The sequence below is a fragment of the Eublepharis macularius genome, chromosome 13 (genome assembly GCF_028583425.1).
Source record: "Eublepharis macularius isolate TG4126 chromosome 13, MPM_Emac_v1.0, whole genome shotgun sequence".
Taxonomy (NCBI): Eukaryota; Metazoa; Chordata; class Lepidosauria; order Squamata; family Eublepharidae; genus Eublepharis; species Eublepharis macularius.
In genome coordinates this window covers 45,318,918-45,338,989 of record NC_072802.1, presented here as the reverse complement: position 1 = coordinate 45,338,989, position 20,072 = coordinate 45,318,918, and the positions used below count along the sequence as shown (strand labels likewise).

The 20,072-nt window shown below is 46.5% G+C and overlaps 1 protein-coding gene across 1 annotated transcript in view; it reads left to right on the top strand.

The window, feature by feature from the left end:
- Window positions 1-20,072, top strand: part of FRMPD3 (FERM and PDZ domain containing 3) — a 48,356-nt gene that overhangs the window by 7,578 nt on the left and 20,706 nt on the right. The window contains exons 3-8 of the mRNA XM_054996821.1: window positions 10,401-10,555; window positions 10,928-11,030; window positions 11,897-11,942; window positions 16,101-16,205; window positions 18,393-18,500; window positions 19,041-19,172. Of these exons, the coding sequence (XP_054852796.1) occupies window positions 10,401-10,555; window positions 10,928-11,030; window positions 11,897-11,942; window positions 16,101-16,205; window positions 18,393-18,500; window positions 19,041-19,172 (649 nt within the window). The remainder of the gene's footprint in view (window positions 1-10,400; window positions 10,556-10,927; window positions 11,031-11,896; window positions 11,943-16,100; window positions 16,206-18,392; window positions 18,501-19,040; window positions 19,173-20,072) is intronic.

Genomic DNA, 20,072 nt, shown 5'->3' with positions numbered 1-20,072 from the left:
TCCATGTCTTACACTAGTTCTTGGAGCATATGTTTTCCTGGTCAGGTTCTGATACTAGAGTCAGAAAGAAAAATGCTACCAGCATATTATATATATATATATATACATACAGACATTGAGAGGTCTTGGAACATGTATCTGTAGTCCTCACATAAATATCTGTTCCTTTAATTTATTTATTTGTAAGATTTGTACCCTGCCCTTCAGCTTTAAAAATTACTCAGGGCAGCTTCTGGCAAGTTAAAAAAATCCAGTTAACATATACACAAAAATAATTGGATCATAACAGCAAAAGCAAAGCAATAAAAACAAACAGCAAATGAAAAATAACATCAGGGCCCAACCCAGTTTAACTAAAAACCTCTCAAAGCAGCACCGTTATCACCATACCCCAAATAGTATTAATGTACTAAAAGTCCAGAAAAGTAAAACCTGGCATATAGACTCAATGCTGAGAAATAATTTAAACCTCCTCCCACAAGCCCTCGTGGAAGAGAATTGTTTTAACTGATCTCCCTAAGGGAAGTGCCATCTGGGTCTCCTTTGGAGAGGGTATTCTGGAGCCTGGAGCCTACCACAGAGAAGGCCTTTTCCTTTTTCTTTCTGACTCTGTATTGCTCATTCCTCATCTGGTTTAGTGTGTGGTAGTATTTACTGTGAAGCCCTAGCTTCTGCCTCTATTCAGTTCCTCCTTCCCAATTTGCAAAGCTGTAGCCTTCCCTAGAAGCAGACACAGCCTCAAATAATGAAAATAGCTCTCATGAACAGAACGTGCACTGAAATAGAATCAGCAAATCCTCCCGAAACCACTAAAATGCTGCACTGATTGGTGGAAATGAAATACTGTGCTCAGACTTGCCAGCTTCGATGATCTTACATTGTTAATTCTTCTGGCTGGATGATGACCCTGTCAAGCACATGCCTACTGACTAGCTCTCTCTCCACCACCAGTGTAGAATAGAAACACTGTCAGTGAGGTGCCAGGAAATACAATTGCCATCATTCCCTCATTATTTCTGAATGTCATTTGTTTGACTATGCAGGTTTGCTACTGTAAATCGATTAACAAACAGTCTCTGTTCACTTCAGGTTCTGATTTGCTTCTTCCCAAATCCCCCTACTTATTTTTAATCTGGCTTGTTGTTGTTTAGTTATGCTGCTTATTTGAGTGTTAAGGTTTGGGGCTCATTTTTCATCTTGTTGTGCTTTCTATCCTGGAGCTACCATGAAAGTATACCTATTTGCTAAACACCACCTTCCCTGCTAGCAGAGAGTGCTTGAGGCAATGTGGTTTGCCTTCTGCTGGCCTTGGACCTTTGGGACCTGGCATTACTGTGCTGCTGATAGCCACCTCCACAACTTTACAGTGCTGTCCTGTGCCATCGAAATCCATTGATTTTAACGCGCTGAGACTGGGGTAACTCAGCATAGGGTTAGAGTGCTTGTGACTTTAGAGCACACACGAGAGTGCCCCAAGGGTAGTAAACAATTGCTGTTGCTTTGCTGCCTGCTCAGCACCATCAGCACATGCAGCAAACCACTAGGAAGATCCATATACTGACTGGTTTTGGTCTTGTAGGTGACCATACCTGTGTGCCAAGTGAGGTATAGTGAATAACACAGCAGACCAGAACCTGGAATACAAAGTTCAAATCCCCACTTGGGCATGAAACTCACCGGGTAACATTGGGTGAGTTTAACATAGGTTAAACTTCTCCTCAGTTTAACCTATGAAAGGCTATTGTGAGGATAAAATACGTGTGTTTTATGTGCCATCAAGTCATCTCCGACCTATAGAAATTCTATGAATAAAAGACCTCCGAAATGTCCTATCATTAACAGAATTGCTCAGATCTTGCAAACTGGAGGACATGGCTTCTTTTATTGATTCAAGCCATCTCATTTTAGGTCTTCCTCTTTTCCTAGCATTATTGTCTTTTCTGGTGAGTCCAGTCTTCTCATGATCTGACTGAGGTACGATAGCCTCAGTTTTGTCATTTTAGCTTCCAGGGAAAATTCAGGCTTGATTTGATCTAGAGCCCACTTATTGGTCTTTTGGCCATCCATGGTATCTGCAAAACTCTCCTCCAGCACCACATTTCAAATGAATCTATTTTCTTCCTGTCAGCTTTCTTCACTGTCCATCTTTCACATCTGTACATTGTAATGGGGAATACCATAGTTTGGATTATCTTGATCTTGGTTCCCAGAGAGACATCTTCATCTTTAAGGATCTTTTCTAGATCCTTCACAGCTGCTCTTCCAAGTCTCAATCTTCTTTCGATTGGTTGCAGTCTCACTTTTGGTTGATGACTGAGCCAAGGAATAAAAAATATTGAACAATTTCAATTTCCTCATTGTCAACTTTAAAATTGTGTAATTCCTCATTAGTCATTACTTTTGTCTTCTTGATGTTCAGCTGTAATCATGTGCTTCTTCCTCCTTTAACCTTTCTTAGCAGTCATTTCAAGTCTTCACTATTTTCTGCCAATAGAGGATAAGATAGGGACAGAGAACTAGCTCCTTGGAGGAAAACTGGGATAAAAATGTTTTTGATAAGACATCTTCCATAACAGTTATCTTTATCTCTTTGGGGGGGGGGGCTATTTTGGTATAAGCACCAATTGAGTTAAGAGAATCCAGAGGGTTGGGCCTTCCGCTAAAAGCGCAAACATGAGGAGCACAACCCTCGTGGCCTTTGGGCTGGTTTTAACAAAATAGTCACATGCTGCCTGCACTCCATGTTGGTTTAATAGCTTTTGAATGAAGGCTTTCCAGGCCAGGGTAGCGCCAGGGTAAAGGAAGGCTTATGAGAGTTTTTAGCAAACCTCCCTACTTTTGAGGAAAGCTACAAGTAGCTTCTTGCTCAGCCAATCAGGAGCAGCCACTAGGCCTACTTTATTCATAATTTGTTGTATGTTGGGAATGACGAAAGTACAGAACGGGCTCACTGGGTCCAAACAAGGGAGCACAAAACCAAAAAGCCCAGTGCCAAAGGAATCAATCAAAAATCAATAAGCATATCTCGTGAAATTTACTAAATAATCAAAGTGCAAAGATGCTTGAAATAATATACAAATATGTGAAAATACAATGTGCAAAGATGTAAATAGATGTAAACAAAAATACGAGAAGTCCAAAATGAAGAACGAAGACGGACAATTTTTCCTATGCACAATGGCAGGGTCAGTACATATTCTATTGCACAATTGCCCAAGTGGTGATGGTATATTCCAGAAAACATATAAGATGACTAGCAGGGTTCCTCCACAGCCAAGGGAGAGCTGGGTGTCCTCCTCTGCTACGGGTTTCAGCCAGCAGGTTTTCCAGTACCCGTTTCATTGGTCGCTTCATCAGGCAGGTAATCCAACTGGACTGTAAAAAATGTATTTTTATGTATAACCATAATAAATACATATAATAAATAAATAGATATGACTCTTGGTTAATTATATATAACATACTAGTCACCACATGATTCACTTTTTTACACGACCCAAATAGTAGTCTGCGTACAATGTCTGCAAACAATGTCGTAAGAGGACTAATTGCCAATTACACTTGTTAATATACATCCTAGAACCATCGTTAGGAGAAAGGGATTACATCACTTAAAGGAGTATACAATGTATCATCATATTAAAGGTATATACATACATGCTTTCGCCCTGCCATTGTGCATATGAAAAATTGTCCGTCTTCGTTCTTCATTTTGGACTTCTCGTATTTTTGTTTACATCTATTTACATCTTTGCATATTGTATTTTCACTTATATTTGTATATTATTTTAAGCATCTTTGCACTTTGATTATTTAGTAAATTTCACGAGATATGTTGGGAATGGGCAACTGGTAAAATTTGTAGAATGCACTAATCTAGGAGGCATTATCAACAGATGGAAGGGTAAGGAATGAATGAAGTCATCTCCGAAGTGTAGTAACAGACCTTGCAAAAGTTTGGCTTGCAGCAGGATTTGGCTACGGCAAGGCTGCTCTTTTCAGGGCGCAGAGCTGAAGATAGCAACTCTTTTCCAGTGTTAATTAATAGCACCAATAAAGGTATATCCATAAGAGTCTTAATAAATATGTATCAAGCTTTAAACAGTCAGCGTTTTCATGCTAGAATTGTACAGCTGTTATTTCAAAAATTAACAAAAGGAAGTAAAATCCATGAATGCAGCTAAGTCCTGTTCTAGTTCAGGTAGCCAGTTACCCTTTTGGTCTTTCTATCATTTACCTAGCCGGGCATCAAATGAAAGAATCAGATGTAAAAGGGACTAGGCTTCTTAAGGGAAGTATCGCCTCCTTTGCTTATTGACAGGGAAATTACTGTCAAGGCTACTCCAAAGTTTAAGATGGCTTGCTGATCCTGAACTGCTTGACAGCTCAGACCTGTGGTCTTGTGGAGTCTGCTTGCAAAACCTTAAGTCAGAGCTGTCTACCAGATCCAATTTATTACAGTACACTTTAATTAAAGTTAGAGTTGCACTACTGAGCTTTCAAGAGAAAGGGGGTAACATTCCTAAATGCTTTGCTTTGATCTGTCCTGTTCTGGGCAAATTTACCTTACCTGGCATCCACACTGAAGAACAGTTTTCAGTTCACTAGAGAGTTAGCAGATCTGCCATCGTATTCCATTCTGCAATGCTGTGGGTAGATTCACTCCAGTAGATCTTTTACATGAAGACTGATTTTTTAAATGGGAGCCTGGACTGGGTCCTTTATCATATGAAGCTGCCCTTTACCTAGTCACCCCATTACCAATCTCCATGTTTTCTACTGACTTACCCAATCCTTTAACTGGAGTTGCTGGAGATAGAACCTGGAACTGTCTGCATGCTAAACAAATGCACTACCACTGAGATACAGCCCCTTCCTATCTCCTTCACTCTCTCTAGCATATACAGGCACTACTCAATTCCAAGAGAATACAATACAGTATGGGTGGCTTGTTTCTCATTTCTGTCCATGTGGTTGCAGCATGGAGCGCACTTTGTAGAAGGCTTTTGAAGCCCAGACAGAAGGCAGTCTGCCATAGAAACACAGGCAGGCAAGACTTGATGAGCAAATACATCTAATTTGTGGCTGCCACCACTCCCTCTGCACACATGTGCCTTGGCCAGCATCATCAGGAAAGAAATATGATGGCCAGGGCTGGATACTACTAGGAGGGGTGAGGGCATCTGAGGACAGTGGACAACAGGTCAGCAAGTAGACTTAGCTATCCCCCAGTCACATTCTGTGGCAAGGATGTAGGTTCTTGCTGAGGTCTGGGCACTTAGTTCTGATGATAGATTGGGCTAACCAGTAGGCGAGAGTATCACGAGCAAAGTCAATAACCAAAGAACCTCGTGAAAACTAACTAGAACCAAGAGTTAGCACAATGATATACTACAATTAAACAGTAATAATAAAGTGCAATTTATAACAATATTCACTGTATTAACAAGCACACACGAAAGGAGCCCCCGGCAACGTAAAACTGTTACAATTGTAAACGTTTCGTGCGTGCTTGTTAATACGATAGATTGGGTTGGCAGCTGCTGTATCTAACAACACCAAAGAAGCTCTTTTGTGTAGGATGCCATCCCATGTGAAGAAATTGTGTGGATAGTGAGGCACACCTGCTGCCTGAGAACAGGTTGGCCAGGAGGAACCATCTCTAGCAGAAATGCCTGACACACGTGCTGAACAGCAGCACACCGGGCCCTTTTGCGCTCAACATTTGGGGCTTGTTCTCCAACCAAGATGAGCCCCTGAGGAGCTGGCAGCACCACCAGGGCTTGGCTTCCTCCTACAGTATCTGGCCAGGTATAACCCTCATCTTTTCTCCACCCCCCCCCCCGCCTCATGCACTTAGGGCAAATTGTTCTCCTTTATATCATCTGGGTGGAGTAACTGGCTGATGCTCCTGAAGCTGGGAAGAAGCTGGGGGCCCTGCCAAAGAAAGCATGTGGGCTTTCTGCAGGCATCATTGAGTGAGCTTTATACCTTTATCAGAGGCAGCTCCCCTGTTTTTCAGCCAGACATTTCAGTCCCAAACACCTTTGCTTGGAAGCCCATCTCAGTGAGAGTGGAGGAATTTTCCCCACATCCACGTGAGCAGCTACAGGTTGTGGGAAATGGTATGCCTCCTTTCTGTTGCAAGGCTTTTGTTCTTTGTGCAGCCCAAAGTGATCTTGTGGGTCAGATTGTGCGTGTCCAGGAAAGTTCAGCACCTTGGCTGTGCAGTGGAGGAGGGCCCTGACACTTCGCCCTCCCACTGTTGCAGCTCTGGATGATCACAGGAGGGGCCTGGGGTTTCTTCTTTCTTTCGTCATGGCGTGCTCCAGGACCAGTCTGCAGGCTACAATAGCCCAGCTCCCTGTCTGGCTACAGTCTGGGCTTCTGCCTTTCCTGCATAAAGGAAGGGAGGTGAGCAGCACCTTGAAGAGCAGTAGAATCCCACTTGGGTTTTGAACCTGCTGACAAGAGCAGCTTAGAGAGGGTAATTCTGACCTGGCAGCAGCTTCTCAAGATTTGAGCCTTCTTGGGTGTTAGTGCGGAAGCTTTGTATTTGTACTTTGGTTTGGCTTCTTTGGGATGTGTTCTTGCAGTGTGCTATTATCCTCCATTCTCACCTTGCTAACATAGCTTCTCCTCTGTTGGGCCCTAACACAGGCATATAAACAGGCAGTCACCAGCTTCCATTCATCTGAGGAAGCCAGACTGTCCTTATCAAAGCTCATGCCGCAGCAAACAAATTAGTCTTCCAGGCGCCTCGGGACTCTCCTGTCTTTCCCAGGAAGCAAGGTTGCTCTTGATGCTTCCAGCAAAGACTTTTGCAGAGTCTGTGAAACTCCAGAATCTCCATCTCTAGGAAGAGTATTGTGGTAGACCTATAGAATAAACCTGAAGGGAGCTTTAACTCTTGAAAACTCATACTTTGGAAATCTAGTTGGTCTTTAAGGTGCTGTTAGACCCAAATCTTGCTCTTTGACTGCAGACCAACACGGCTACCCACCTGAAACTATCTTCATGCTGGAAATGAGGGTTTTAATAGGCTCTGCTGCAACTCAGAATTGCTATCTGTAAAGGAGCCAAGGAGGTTGCATCACGGGAAGGGAGGGGTTTTCAGCCCCCCCCTTCTCCTTAGCCCACCAGGGGCAGGAGGAAGGCATTCATCAGATCACCATTGTGCAAAGCTTAATGATGCTGTCCAAGCAAGACTCAGTTCTCATTTCTATCCAAAGCAAAAATGTTTCTGTCTGTTCTTTCCGGAGGGGGGGGGGGCAGTGATGAAGGAATGCATAACTGGGCCTGTGAGTGGAGTGGCATGATGAGAACTGGGACCTTGGGTTTGGTTCTGTCCTGCTAGTTTGCTCCCATACTTGTTTGCATTCCAGCACTCCGTCACTTTGATATTCTGCTAGCATGTTTTAACAGCTAACAACAAGAAGTCGAGGAACGGGAGAAATTCATCAAGACCTCTCCCTTACGGCTGTCATACAGAGCCACCCAGCTCTGTTTCCCAGCTTGGAGATGCTTGATTTGCATAGAACACTAATTAGATACACTAATTATGCAAGCCAGGCACAATAAATTAACCTCTGTCATTTGCATAGTTTATGTCTGGTGTTTCATCCCACATAGCAAAGGTCATATCTGACCTCATGCCTTTGCAGAATGGTAGGGGCTGCCCATACCATTGCTCCTCCATAAAGCCATGCACGAAAGGCATCAGGGCCATGTGTTTTGCTGTTCTTACCAGGGATGCATCTCCTTCCAGTGAAAACCTGTGCCAGAACAATAGCACATCCCTCTCGCCTCAGATATGTACTACACATTAATGAGAAAGGAAGTAGACTTTTTAAATTTGAAGATGGAGGATTAGGAAGGAAATGTGCCCTGCCACAGAAGGTAGGCAGGTGAAAATAGCCCCTCGTCATCATGTGCCACAGATCCATGTAGAACCTGGGTATGCATAACATATGAATGGAAAGAGCTGTCCAGATGCCGTATCTATCCATCTTACACAGCATGGCCTGTCATCCCTGACTGTGGGCTGCTGCACAGTGACTTGTGCAGGCTCCCACAGTGGGGTTGCTACAGTGGGCATGAGGTGGAGCTCAGAAAATGCAATGCTGTTCCCTCACCATGCTGGTAGAGTGACTGTCATGCGGAACATGGCAGCTCTAGTGTTGCTGTTATCCTGTAATAGAGGAACAAGCAACACTTTTCACTGGTAATACTTGGTAAATGTTGATGTCATCGATAGCTAGGCAGATGACCGTTGCTGGAGCAGACATGTTCCAGCCCTATTTAAATACAGCGGGAGCTGAGAGCCAAGCTACAAGTGATGAATGACACTTGCCTGGCAAGTGAACAGACTCACATGTATTCTTCCCTGTTCACTTGCCGTTCACTTGCGCTCCACTTGATCAAGTGAACGGCAAGTGAACAGGGAGGAATACACGTGAGTCTGTTCACTTGCCAGGCAAGTGTCATTCGTCACTTGTAGCTTGGCTCTAAGTCTTCTCCTCCACTGCCTCTCTGTTCCATGTGCCTCTGCTTTGGCTTCCTGCTTTTTAATTCTTCTTATACCAAGGAGGCTGTGCTGGAGTGCATGTCTGGCACATTACAAAAGGGAGCAAATGTTTGGAACAAGCCCTCTACAGTCAGTCTGGCCCCTGTAGCAAAGATGATCCCTCTGGTCCTCTAGAGCCAAGATAGGTCTGTGCAGGATCTGGGCTTGCCAAAGTGTTCCCCCTAAGAATAAGAAGGAGCTGGAGGCATCCTGTGTCAGATCCCATGGGAAAACCTTTAAAAAGTCTCCAAAGAGAGAGATCTGCCATTTTGTTTTTAAAGGTGCAGTAGCGTGATCCCTAGCTTGCACATGAAATCTTTCTAGGGAACAGACACCATTTTTATTCAACAGGGTGGGGAATCAACAATGGCAGAGGATTGCTGATAAAAGCATGCTTATTTGAATACGTCAGCTGCTGCAGCATCATCACAGGCTCATAGGTAGTTTGTGCCTGCTTGGTGTGAGGGGCTCTTGCCAGAGTGAGGTTCAGCTCTGGAGCGTGGCTATTGCTTTGCCCCCACCTTTACACCCAGTTAACTTGGGCGGTCTGCAGAAGCTGCTACAGCAATGTGGAGCTGAGGGCGGGGAATGAGGTGCCGCAGGGTTATCCTTGGTGAACTTGTCAGCTAAGATCGAACGGCAGAATATTAATCCATACTGGTGATGCATGAGGCAGTTGGAGTACAGGTGGGGTGTGCAGCACTTGCAGCACTAAGCCTAAAAATACAGCATCTCTCTTGTGGCTTGGAAGCTCTGAAAACCTGTGCGAAGCAAGGAGAAGCTTTAATACCCTGTTATGCCACTTTCCTAAGATTGAAAGGCAAAAGGCCCTGTAGGACCTTCCAGACTGATACCCTGGTCCTGCACTCATTTTACTCAAAAGTAAGCCATACCGGATTCAATGGGACTTCTTCCTTCTATGAAGGAAGTTCTATCAAGATCAGGGGGAGTTGCATGGGACAGCAGGATTTTCTCTGTCTCGAAGTGGTTTATTTCATGGCTGCATGAAATAGACTGGAAACATGATGAGTCTCTCTACAAGTGGCCTGTGGCATCCTAGAGGAGAGCAAGACTAACCCAGGCTGCTCCTTTTGTGATTTCAGTTGTTCACTCCCAGGCTTCAATTTCCTGCTTGCACTTGTTGGAATCTGCAGCTGCCATTGCTCAGGCAATCGAGTCCCAGATCAGCAGCTACCGTCGGAAATGGAGAGGCCCCTTCACATCCTTGCTTCTGCAATGGTTTTGAGCAGGGGTTTTCTTGTAATCAAGGGGACATGAACAAGACTGCTTTCTCTCTATTCCTGTGACTACCTCTCTGCAGCACCAGGGCCAGCAAAGCCGAATTGCAGGGGCAAATTTTCCAACACAGACAGTGCTGTTTAAGTCAAAGGCCAAAATGTCAGTGGGGAACTAGAAGGTATTTTCCCTTTGGAAATAAAAACCTCTGATGATTTTGCATTCGTTGGTAAGGGAGGAAAGATTGGATGGAAACTTGGGTCAACTACAGCAAGATCTGGCGTAGGGGCAAAAAGAACCCCCCTGATGTGTGCAATAAGGGACAGCTCATGGATAGTAGGAAGCATCCAGGGCCGATCAGTGCAAGAGGTTGACGTGTGGCCTGACCCTCGCTGGGTTGCTGTGTTTGGGAAATAAAGGGACAGGAACCGATTGCCATGAAGCTCCATTCAAGGAAGAGCAGCGGCACCTCTGCTTCCCAGGTGCAAGGAGGAAATGAATTAGGTTCCAGGAGATCAGCATCACAAGAACAACTGCTTTGCTCCAGATGTGAGTCTGCTTGTTTCCTTCTGTTTTGTGTCCTCATTCGCTCGTCCAGACATGTGATGCAGGAGGAGTGCTGGGATGATATGGAATGTGGTCAGTTGCCTTCAGATGCCCTCCGACAGGTGAAGATCCAGCGTGACCCCATCTACGGCTTTGGTTTTGTGGCTGGCAGTGAGAGGCCTGTTGTTGTTCGCTCTGTGACATCAGGTAGGCCTGGGAACACTCCAGGGAGCCAGGCAGATACAGGGATTAGCAGGAGCAGCAGCGGGGAGGGAATGGTGGGTTATATGAGAATTGTACTGAGATCCTCCCTACTCATCAAGCCTTAACTTGGGAACACTGTGATATCAGGATTGGGACCCCCACACAGATGCCAGGGAGAGCAGGAGCAAAGGGGAGGGTACCGAGAGGCAGTCAGTGCAGGTTCTTGCTCAGGAGGCAGGTGGAAAGAACATGCAGGTCTAATGGGACTGGCATACAGAGCCAAAGTAGGGTTGGGGAGGGAGGTCAGAAGCCCCCAGCAGGGCAGTAGGATCTCTTGGGCAGCGATTTACCGTTGACCCCCCCTCTCTTTGACAGGCGGACCCTCTGAGGATAAACTCTTGGCAGGAGACCAGATTTTGGCCATAAATGATGAAGATGTGAGTGAAGCCCCAAGAGAGAGGTTCATAGAGCTTGTGAGGTAAGGGAGGGGACCAAAGATGAGGGGGGGGGGGAAGAGAGAGAGAGAGAGAGAAAGAAAGAGAAGAACATTCCCTCCCTAGGACAGTGAGCAGGGCTGGCTCCAAGGGTTCTGCTGTCCCCAGATCCCTTCCAGTCCTGCTGTAAGGTTATGTAAAACTACACATGGCCCCCACCCCCTTGGCAAGAATCCTGTGTTGCCATCCGCTTCTTTCGCTAGCAAGAGAACGTCCATATGGGATGGGGCCTGTTGGTCAGTTTTCAGTACCAGGCAATACAGAGGGCAGAAATCTTGAACAAGAAAGTTTTTGCTGTGTGGTTCCCTGCATAATAATGCAGAAGGGTTGAGCCTGCCCCATGCCCTGCGAAGCATGCGGAGTGGTGCCCATAAGTGGCAGTGCCACTTTAACTGGCTGCGCTCCACCTGTGTGTGCCTGCTCATAAAGTTAGGTCTTCTGCATCATGTGCTTATGGTGATAGAGGCAGGGGGCGTGCAGGACAGGTCCTTCTCAGTGATTGTACCTGAGCCATTGAATTCACTTCCTTGGCATGCCCACTTGACCCCCCCCCCTCAGTTCTCACCTATGGATGCCTTATTAAGATGTTTCTGTTTATGAAGTTGATTGGGCAGGGGGGATGAGGGTTGAGTTATTTGCTGCATTTGTTGGGCATTCATTTGAATGACCTGAATGCTGCTTAGTTTTTAAAAGGCTTTTGATGCTCCTGTTTGCAATTTCAGACTTTTGCATCTTTATGATTTTGCTTGTTTTTATTTTTGTAAGCCTCCCTGAGCACTGCTGTTTGGTGGAAAGGCAGTGTATACATGTTCTAAATATACAAACTGTTCTGTCCCCCTCTCTCCTGCAGAGGTGCCAAAGAATCTATTGTCCTCACCGTGCTACAGACCCATCAGGTGAGAACCAGGACTTGGCAGGCAAGGGGTGCAGGGAGAGAGGAGCTTCCGTGGCTGTTACACTTCCTACGGATTTCCTTGGCCCTGGTTGTGTCTCATATCTTGTCTTCCCTGGTTCCCCCCTTGGCTTCCTCCACTCTGGATCATTTCCTGCCAGCCCTCTTAGCTGATGTGTGCCATTCCTCTTTCTGAGCCTGGGACCAGCTTTTCCTTTTCTCTTTGTCAGCTTTTGTGGAATTTAAAAAGATTTTAAAAACATTTACATTGGTGTTTAAGACAAGGCAGAAAATTGCTCAGGGGCTGGAGGTGAAATAGTCTCTTGCTCCTGACGGGGTCGCAGATGGTGTCCCTAGTGGTGTGCTCCAACACACTGCTGCATGAGCCCACTTATGCTGAATCAGATCATTGATCCATGAAGGTCAGTATTGTCTACACTGACAGGCAGTAACTCTCCAGGATCCCCAGGTCTTTCATACCTGGTTCATTTTACTGAAGATGGCAGGGGGAGAACACAGGTCTTCCTGCATGCACAGCAGATGTTCTGCCACTGAGCCACAGCCCCCGCAGTTCTGGTTGACAGTGACCATTGTGTTCTCCCAGGGACAAAATGCAAATGTTGGGAAAGGGTGCTTCCCTGGCTGCTACAGAGGCATTTCCCAGGGGTGTGGGACAAAGAATCCTTCACAATAACTGATTTAGAACGGATTATCTTGAAAAGCATGGCTGTCTGGATTAGCTTCCATCAAATATGGAGCAGAGAGGAGGGAGCCATTTCTTCCTTACAGACCGTAAGATGGCTGGTTGTCCTTCCAGAGTACTGAGATGTAAACTTGTTTTCTACCCTACCAACTAATGAGAGTCAGAGAGGTTATGAAGTAAAAGCTATGCTTTTTTAAATATTAGAATTTAAGAGTAGCTGTTCTGGATTAGACCAATGAGGCCCCTTGTTCAACAACTTGTTTCCACCAGATGACCTGGCAAAGTCTACAAATAGAGCGCGGAGACCCTCCCTATCTCCCCACCAAAGAAGGGAAAGACTCCCCTATTATTTATCTCTGCCTCTGAACATGGATGCTTTATTATGTCATTGTGGCAAATTGCCTCTCCACCAGGAATTTGTCAGGACACTTTGTAAAGCCCTCCAAACAGAGGCCATTGCTTTGTCCTGCTATAAGAAGTTCTACAAGTTGATCACTCTTTGAGTGAAAAAAAGTTTTTTTGTCTGTTCTGAATCTTTAGCCCACTGACTTCACTGGCTGTCCATGAGTTCTAGTATTATGGCAGAGGAAGAATGCGTTCTTTCTTGTCCACTTTGTCCACTCCATGCATCATTTTATAAACCTGTATCGTGTCCCTCCATAGTAGTCTTTCCCCTGCATTAAAAAGCCCTAATAGTCTTTCCTTGCAGGGAGGGTTTTCCAACCCCTTGATCATTTTGTTTGCCCTTCCTACAACTTTTCCAGCACTACAGTATCTTTTTAAAGATGTGGCAGCCAGAATTGTACACAATATTCCAAATGCAATGGCATCCTATATCTGTCCAAAGGTATTACATTACTAGCCATTTTGTTTTCAGTCCCTTCCCTAATAATTACTAACTTTGAATTTACATTTTTAAGCACAGACACATGCTGAGTCAATGTTTACATTAAATTATGCATCATGACCACAAGATCTCTTTCCAGGCCAGTAGTTGCCTGTTTAGACTATCAGCGTGCATTTAAAACTATTTTCTCCTGTAGTGTGCATCACTGTACAGTTACACCAGATTTCATTTACCACATAGTTACCCACTCACTGAGTTTATCAATATCCTTTTGAATCTCTTCACAATCTGATTTGGTTCTCACTATACTGAATAATTTGGCAGTCAGCAGCATATTTGACCACCTCATTGCTCAGTGCTCACCCCAAATCCAGATCATTTATGAGCAGGGCTTTTTTTCTGGGGAAAGAGGTGGTGGAACTCAGTTGGTTGCCCTGGGAGAAAATGGTCACATGGCTGGTGGCCCCGCCCCCTGATCTCCAGATAGAGAGGAGAGCAGCACGGAGGGCAATCTAAATTCCCCTCTGTCTGGAGAACAGGGGGCGGGCCCACCAGCCATGTGACCATTTTCAAGAGGTTCCGGAACTCCGTTCCACCGCGTTCCCACTGAAAAAAAGCCCTGTTTATGAGTAACTAATAGTTCCATCCTAGGCAGTGTTCTACCCTTCTCAGCCAGTAGAAATCAGTGGGCTTAGAAGGGCGTGACTCAGTTTATGATTGCACTGTACATTTTGCATTCCTAGTAGAGTTTGTTACAATGGCACATGTATTAACGGAGCCCGCTGTCAGGAAAAAGAACACGCTGCCTCTTTCCCACCACCTGGCTCCCTAGAAGAGGAAATAAAGACTCGCCAAGGATGTGATCTCCTGTCTGTTTTACAGTGGAGTTGGATGAAATATATTTTAAACTCTGATCCACGATAGGGTATCTCAGCCTTTGTCCATGATCTGTATGTGCCCATTGTGCCTTGGTCGGAATAAATGGGGGGATGGGGAAAGACCTGGGTAGTGTAGAAACACTCACTGTCCCTTCCTGTTGTGCTCTACATGGTGTGTCCAAGTGAAACTCCTCCAGAGAAGCTGGCCATACGATATTCGAGGCATTTACATTCAGGGCCAAGCAACCGTTGTCTGGCCATGGCAGATGCTGGCTCTGAGCTGGGAAGGAACCTCAGTGCTCCAAAGCCTATGGCAGTGGAACAGATTGAACTGTCATGCCACCGGCAATGAAGGCGGGCTGTCATTTCTGCTTTGCTGAACCTTTTGATCTTGGTGAAAGGGATAAGCGTGAGAATCCCCTCGGCTCCCTCTGCCTTTCTTCCTCCTGTAGAAGAAGGAAGTATTGGGGCTGCGTTCTGCTCCATCAGGGATGCAGCCAGCAGCAAGTGGTCCCTAGCAATAGGCAGATGGTTTCCCTCCTCCCTTTGAAAAGCAGCAACTACTCCACCCCAGACTTCTTAGAAAGATCTCTGAAGTTGGGAGAAACCAAGCCTTGGCAGACTATGACAGCTGGCCCCAGCTGTGCAGGGATGATGGCAGGGAGGTCTGCGCATTGCTTTGAGGGTTTTTACATTGAATTCTGCACCAAGGAAGCAAATTTGAAATCCAGAAATTTTAATACAAATGTTCTTAATTCTGGAGGAATGCCAGTCAGTTCCTACAGTAGGAATGCTCCTACAATTGTTATCAGAAATTTTCCCTTTTAACGATTGCTTGCTTGCCTCTTCCTCCAAGATGCAAAGGGCAGTTTACTTGGCTCTCCCCTCCTCTGCTATATCTCTGTAATAACCCCAGAGAGTGCCTTGCCCAAGATCCCCCAAAGAGCATGGTGCTATAGAGCAAGAGCCTTGGCTTTAGATGTAGGAAACCCAAAGACCAAACTCCTGGTTCAGCTGTGAAGCTCTCTGGAAGGAAGAGCAGAATAAAAAATACAGAATAGATCAGATGGATCTGGCAGCCTTGCACATGCGGGACATATGTTCCACCATTCAGCTGTGACTTCTGCCTGTCATTCTGTCATTCTGCTGTAACTGGCCGTTTTGCCAAGAAGGCTGCATGGACAAGAGCTATTCAGAACAGAATGAGGGAAAGGAGAAGCTGGCATGGTGGAGGACCCTCTGGCTCTTTTTTAAAGCTCAAAAACCCTGACGGGGGGCCAGTGTGGAAAGCAGAGACTTGTTCAGGTTTTTAGCTGCAGTCTTGGGAGGCGTGGTGGTCATTGCAGACTGCCCATGTAGAGCCTGTGACTTCCTTCTCATGTGGCACACAGCATAGGCAAACCAGTAGAGAGACATTCCCTCCATGCAAAAGGAATTTATTATATTTACAAAATGTTTATACCACTTTAGACCAAGGTTTCAAAGTGGTGAATAAGAAATCATAAAATAAAATAATATAAAATGCATACGTGTTTTAAAATGCCCAAGATGCCTTCCTCTCCGCACCTGGGGCCTGATTGCAGGCACTCCCCTTGGATGCCACCCGATGCCTTGTCACCCCCCCCCCTTCCAGCTAGGCAGGCTCACTGACCCAAGCCTCCTTTGAGGCTTGTGAACGAGCAGTGGTGATGCTCTCTGCCAGGGAGGTAATGTGACTCCACGTTCTCTTTCCAGTCTCCAAAATCAGCATTCATCAGCGCAGCCAAGAAGGCGAAGCTGAGGTCCAATCCAGTGAAGGTCCGCTTTTCAGAGCAAGTCACCATTGGTGAGACTGATCCAGTAAGTTCTCTTCCCTGTACACTTTTGTGGGCACAACACCCACAGCATTCCCAGACATCTCTGCTGTTGTCCTGCCCGTACCTGTGACAGTCCTTGGCAAGTTTGTGCGCACGGGGCCAAATGAGAGGCTCTTCAGAATGGGCTCTTGCTGGAGACAGAACGGTGCGGCTTCAGAGCTCTAGGGTGGTCAGGATAACAATCTGAATCAGAGGTGAGGGGAAATCCCTTTCTGTTCATTGCTCTTTAGGAGGTGTTCTGATCCACACATCCCTGGGGATTGAGAGAGAGAGTAGCTCGCTGTGTCTGAGCAAGAGGCAAGGGCTTGTGAAGTCCCTTCGCTCCTTTTGGGGGGAAAGGGGGCTTGGTTGGTTTCTGCAGAATGTATGTCTTTCTTGGATCTGGATGAAAAGATCTCAGTTGATCCTAAATGAAGAGATCAGGTGGAGTTTCCTGGAAGATCTAGCCAGAGAGGTGCTGTGCTTCTAGGGTCCTTTTGTTTGCCTCATCCCTGTATCTGCCAAGACTCATGGGACAAAGTACAAACTGTCTAGGCACCAGGCTCAGTGGAATCCAGTGTCCCCTGGGGTGGCTCCAAAAGTGAAGGCTGAAAGGATGGTGGGATCTGGGAAGGTTTCCCCTTTCTCCTGGCTCCTGGCTAGGCTTCACTGCGGAGGGGCCAATCTGCTAAAGAGATCATTGACTTCTAGGGGTAAGAAATGCCAAAGCAGTTTGGGAAGGTTCAGCTGGAGCATGGCAACAAAATGTACAATCTCCATCAAGAGACCCTAGATTTGAGGTCTCCAGGCAGCAGCACAGGTGGAGCCATGAGAGGTTGTCATGATTTCGCATGTCGTCTTTGCTTGCTGTCAGTACTTTGGGGAGAGCAGAAGTTCATGGGGGAAGGTCAAGGACTGGAGGGGTAAGCATGCCTGTACACTGACAGGGAGAACAGGAAGCACAATAAGGCCTAGCCGTTCCTCTTCCAGCTCCAATTATCCATCAGCTATCCACCTTGCACAGGCTGTGTCTGGGTTGCCTGTGAAAGTTCAGGAGGGTCCTGAGGTCCCTGTTTTCTTGCAAGGTCAAATCCATTTTGACAGCATGCTGTGTCCCCACCTGGCACATGGAGCAAGATACCCAGTGAGACACGCCTCTTGATTAATCAGAAGGTCCACCTCTCTCTTTTGACAGCTTCCAGTTGGGAGGAAGGGAGAGAGCACAGCTGTGCCTTCCTTGGGTTGTTGCTCTGTCTGAGACCCCCAGTCTCCAGGCGCATGTAGGGCTTGCAGCCAGAAAGACTCTACTAGGATGGAAGGCAGCCTCCGTGCTGCAGCTGTGCATGGCTTGGCTTGAGCCTCCACAGGCTCCCACAGCGAACAGAGACAGTTATCCTGCAATACTATTCTATCCCAATAACATTATCTCTTAATTGCATAAAGATGTTATTAAGCAGCGTGGCCAAAGTGAATCACAAGAAGCTTGCAGCAAGTTCTATTTTTAAACCAAATCAGTGAAAGTGATTATCTGATTCAAACATCACTTGCTAAATAAAAAGCTTTCTTCGCCTGATATTGCTTATTGGGTGCTGGATTTCGGTGCGTGAATCCTGGGTGGTCGGCCAGCAGCAAGCGGGTGGAAGGATTGGGGCTCTGTCTTCAAGTGAGATGAAATGCAGGAATCTCAGAGGGTCAGGAAGAGAGTGGAACAGTGTGGGGAAGGGGACTGGGAGGATTGTGGATGGTCTGGTCTCCGTCCCATACTGGGGATAAGAATGCCCCAAGTCCAATGGAGAAGGAAGCTATGAAAGAATTGTGCTGATCTGCTGCCAGGCTGCTTCATGGTAGAACAACGTAGTACCTTTTGGTGAACGGCGAGGCCCTTCCTCACAACCCAGCAAATCTCACACATGAACGCTTGAAGTTTGCCTTAAAATGAGTCCGGCCACTAATCTAGTGAGGTCAGTATAGTCTCCTGGGGCTGGCAGCGGTTCCCCGGGCCCTCGAGTGCAGAGGTCTTTCATATCACCTGCTCCTTTGTCCCTTTTAGCTGAAGATGCCAGAACCAGCACAGAGCAACTGACAGGCTCTTTTTCTTTTTGTCCTCCTTGCTTGCATCTCTCTTTATTTACCACACTGTGCCGTGCTGCTGCTTCTGGACTGATGGGGATGGTACCTGTTCCTCTCCCAGGAGATGCTGAAGAAGGAAGCACTTCTCCTTATTCCTAATGTGCTGAAGGTTTTCCTTGAGAATGGGCAAATCAAATCTTTCACATTTGATGGCCGAACCACCGTCAAGGTAGGGGGGATGCCGAGAGAGGGAGGGAGGGAGGGAAGCCCAGCCTGCCTGCCTGCCTGCCTGCCTACCTCGCAAAGGCCTTCTGCATCCCACTTAGGACCTGGAAAGTTTTGCCTGCAACAGTCTGTTGTCTTTCCCCTCCCAAATTCATTGTCTGCATCCCAGTGGCTCAGAAAGCGGGCTGCTTTTCCTGACCAACAGGCTGCCTTTGAATTTAATGGGATCAGGATTGGACTTTCTGAATGGACTGCTTGCTCCTAGTTCAGGCACAGCATCAGAATGTTGCTGGGCTCTTGAGAGCCACTGTGTGGTTCTTGAACCTGCAAGCCCCCATAGTAGTTCTTGGGGAATATGTTCCCAAGCCCCTCCGTACTCCAGTTGAGTTGTACCCAGGAGGCATGATGTCCTTGCTGTTCCCAAATCAAAAAGGGGAGGGGAGGGCTGCAGTCCCCCTGTGCCATCTTGTAGCAAGCTCTGGCTTCCTACTCCAGCATCTAGGCTCCCTTCCCACAACCTTTTCAACCTGCTCTCTCCTGCTAGGATGTGATGGTGACCCTGCAGGACCGGCTGTCCCTGAGGCACATTGAGCATTTCGCCCTTGTCCTGGAGTATGCCAGCCCAGAGCAGAGCCACAAGTTCCTTCTCCTCCAGGACAAGCAGCCCCTTGCCCACGTAAGCAGCAGTGGCCTTTCCTCTCCCTGCCCCAGGTTTAGGGGCATGTCTAGATGACCTTTTAAACCTGCTTGAAACAGGTTTGGAATGGCTTAACTCTTGTGGCTCCTGCCAAAGAACACTGAGATGATTCGTCAAAGATTTGGGAGACATCTCTGGTGGTGTTAATAAAACTGGAAGAGTTGGAGTATCCGGAGGGGTGGAGGTCACCGTGAATGGACATTGGAGCACTGTGGGGAGGTTCTCCTTGTGGCTTGGCCATCAATCAGAGTCATCCTAGTTGTCCTCGGATGGATTGTTAGGTCTTTTCTCCCTACATGCCTTGAGTTTTGCTAAGAAAATCAAGTGGAACCGAATGGCTTCTATGCATGATGGAGTCCCTGAGACCATGCTTGGGCAAACTGCAAAAAACTCTCATGCCTAATGTGTCTGTCAGGGAAGCTGCAAAAAACTCCTTGTCTAATGTGTCTGTCATGCACCAGATCCTTTCTGATGGACTCTGTTCTTCTTGAGTTTGAATGTGCTTTCAGGGAGGGGGAAATAAAACTGCCCTTAGGGCTTTAACTAAAGGAGGGAAGATTAAGAGAGCAAAGCCAGTGAGGTGGAAGGGGCCCATGACTGAACGCTGGCACTGACAGTCAGAGCCTACATGTTCGTGGGTGTAATTTTTTTAACCTGGTACCTTGGATGGGAGACATTATTCCAAGCTCCATGGAATAAAGGTGGGGACCATCAGTGTAAGGTATACATTTTTTAATACTTAGGAGAGTCTGAAACCATGAGTGACTGGCTCCCCAATGCCCCCCTTATTTCTTATTGTCAGAGTGAAGCCCATCGGGGTAGAGGGGGCTGTTACTGACCTATTGTGGGAACTGTGTGTTCTCGCACTCTGCATGAAGC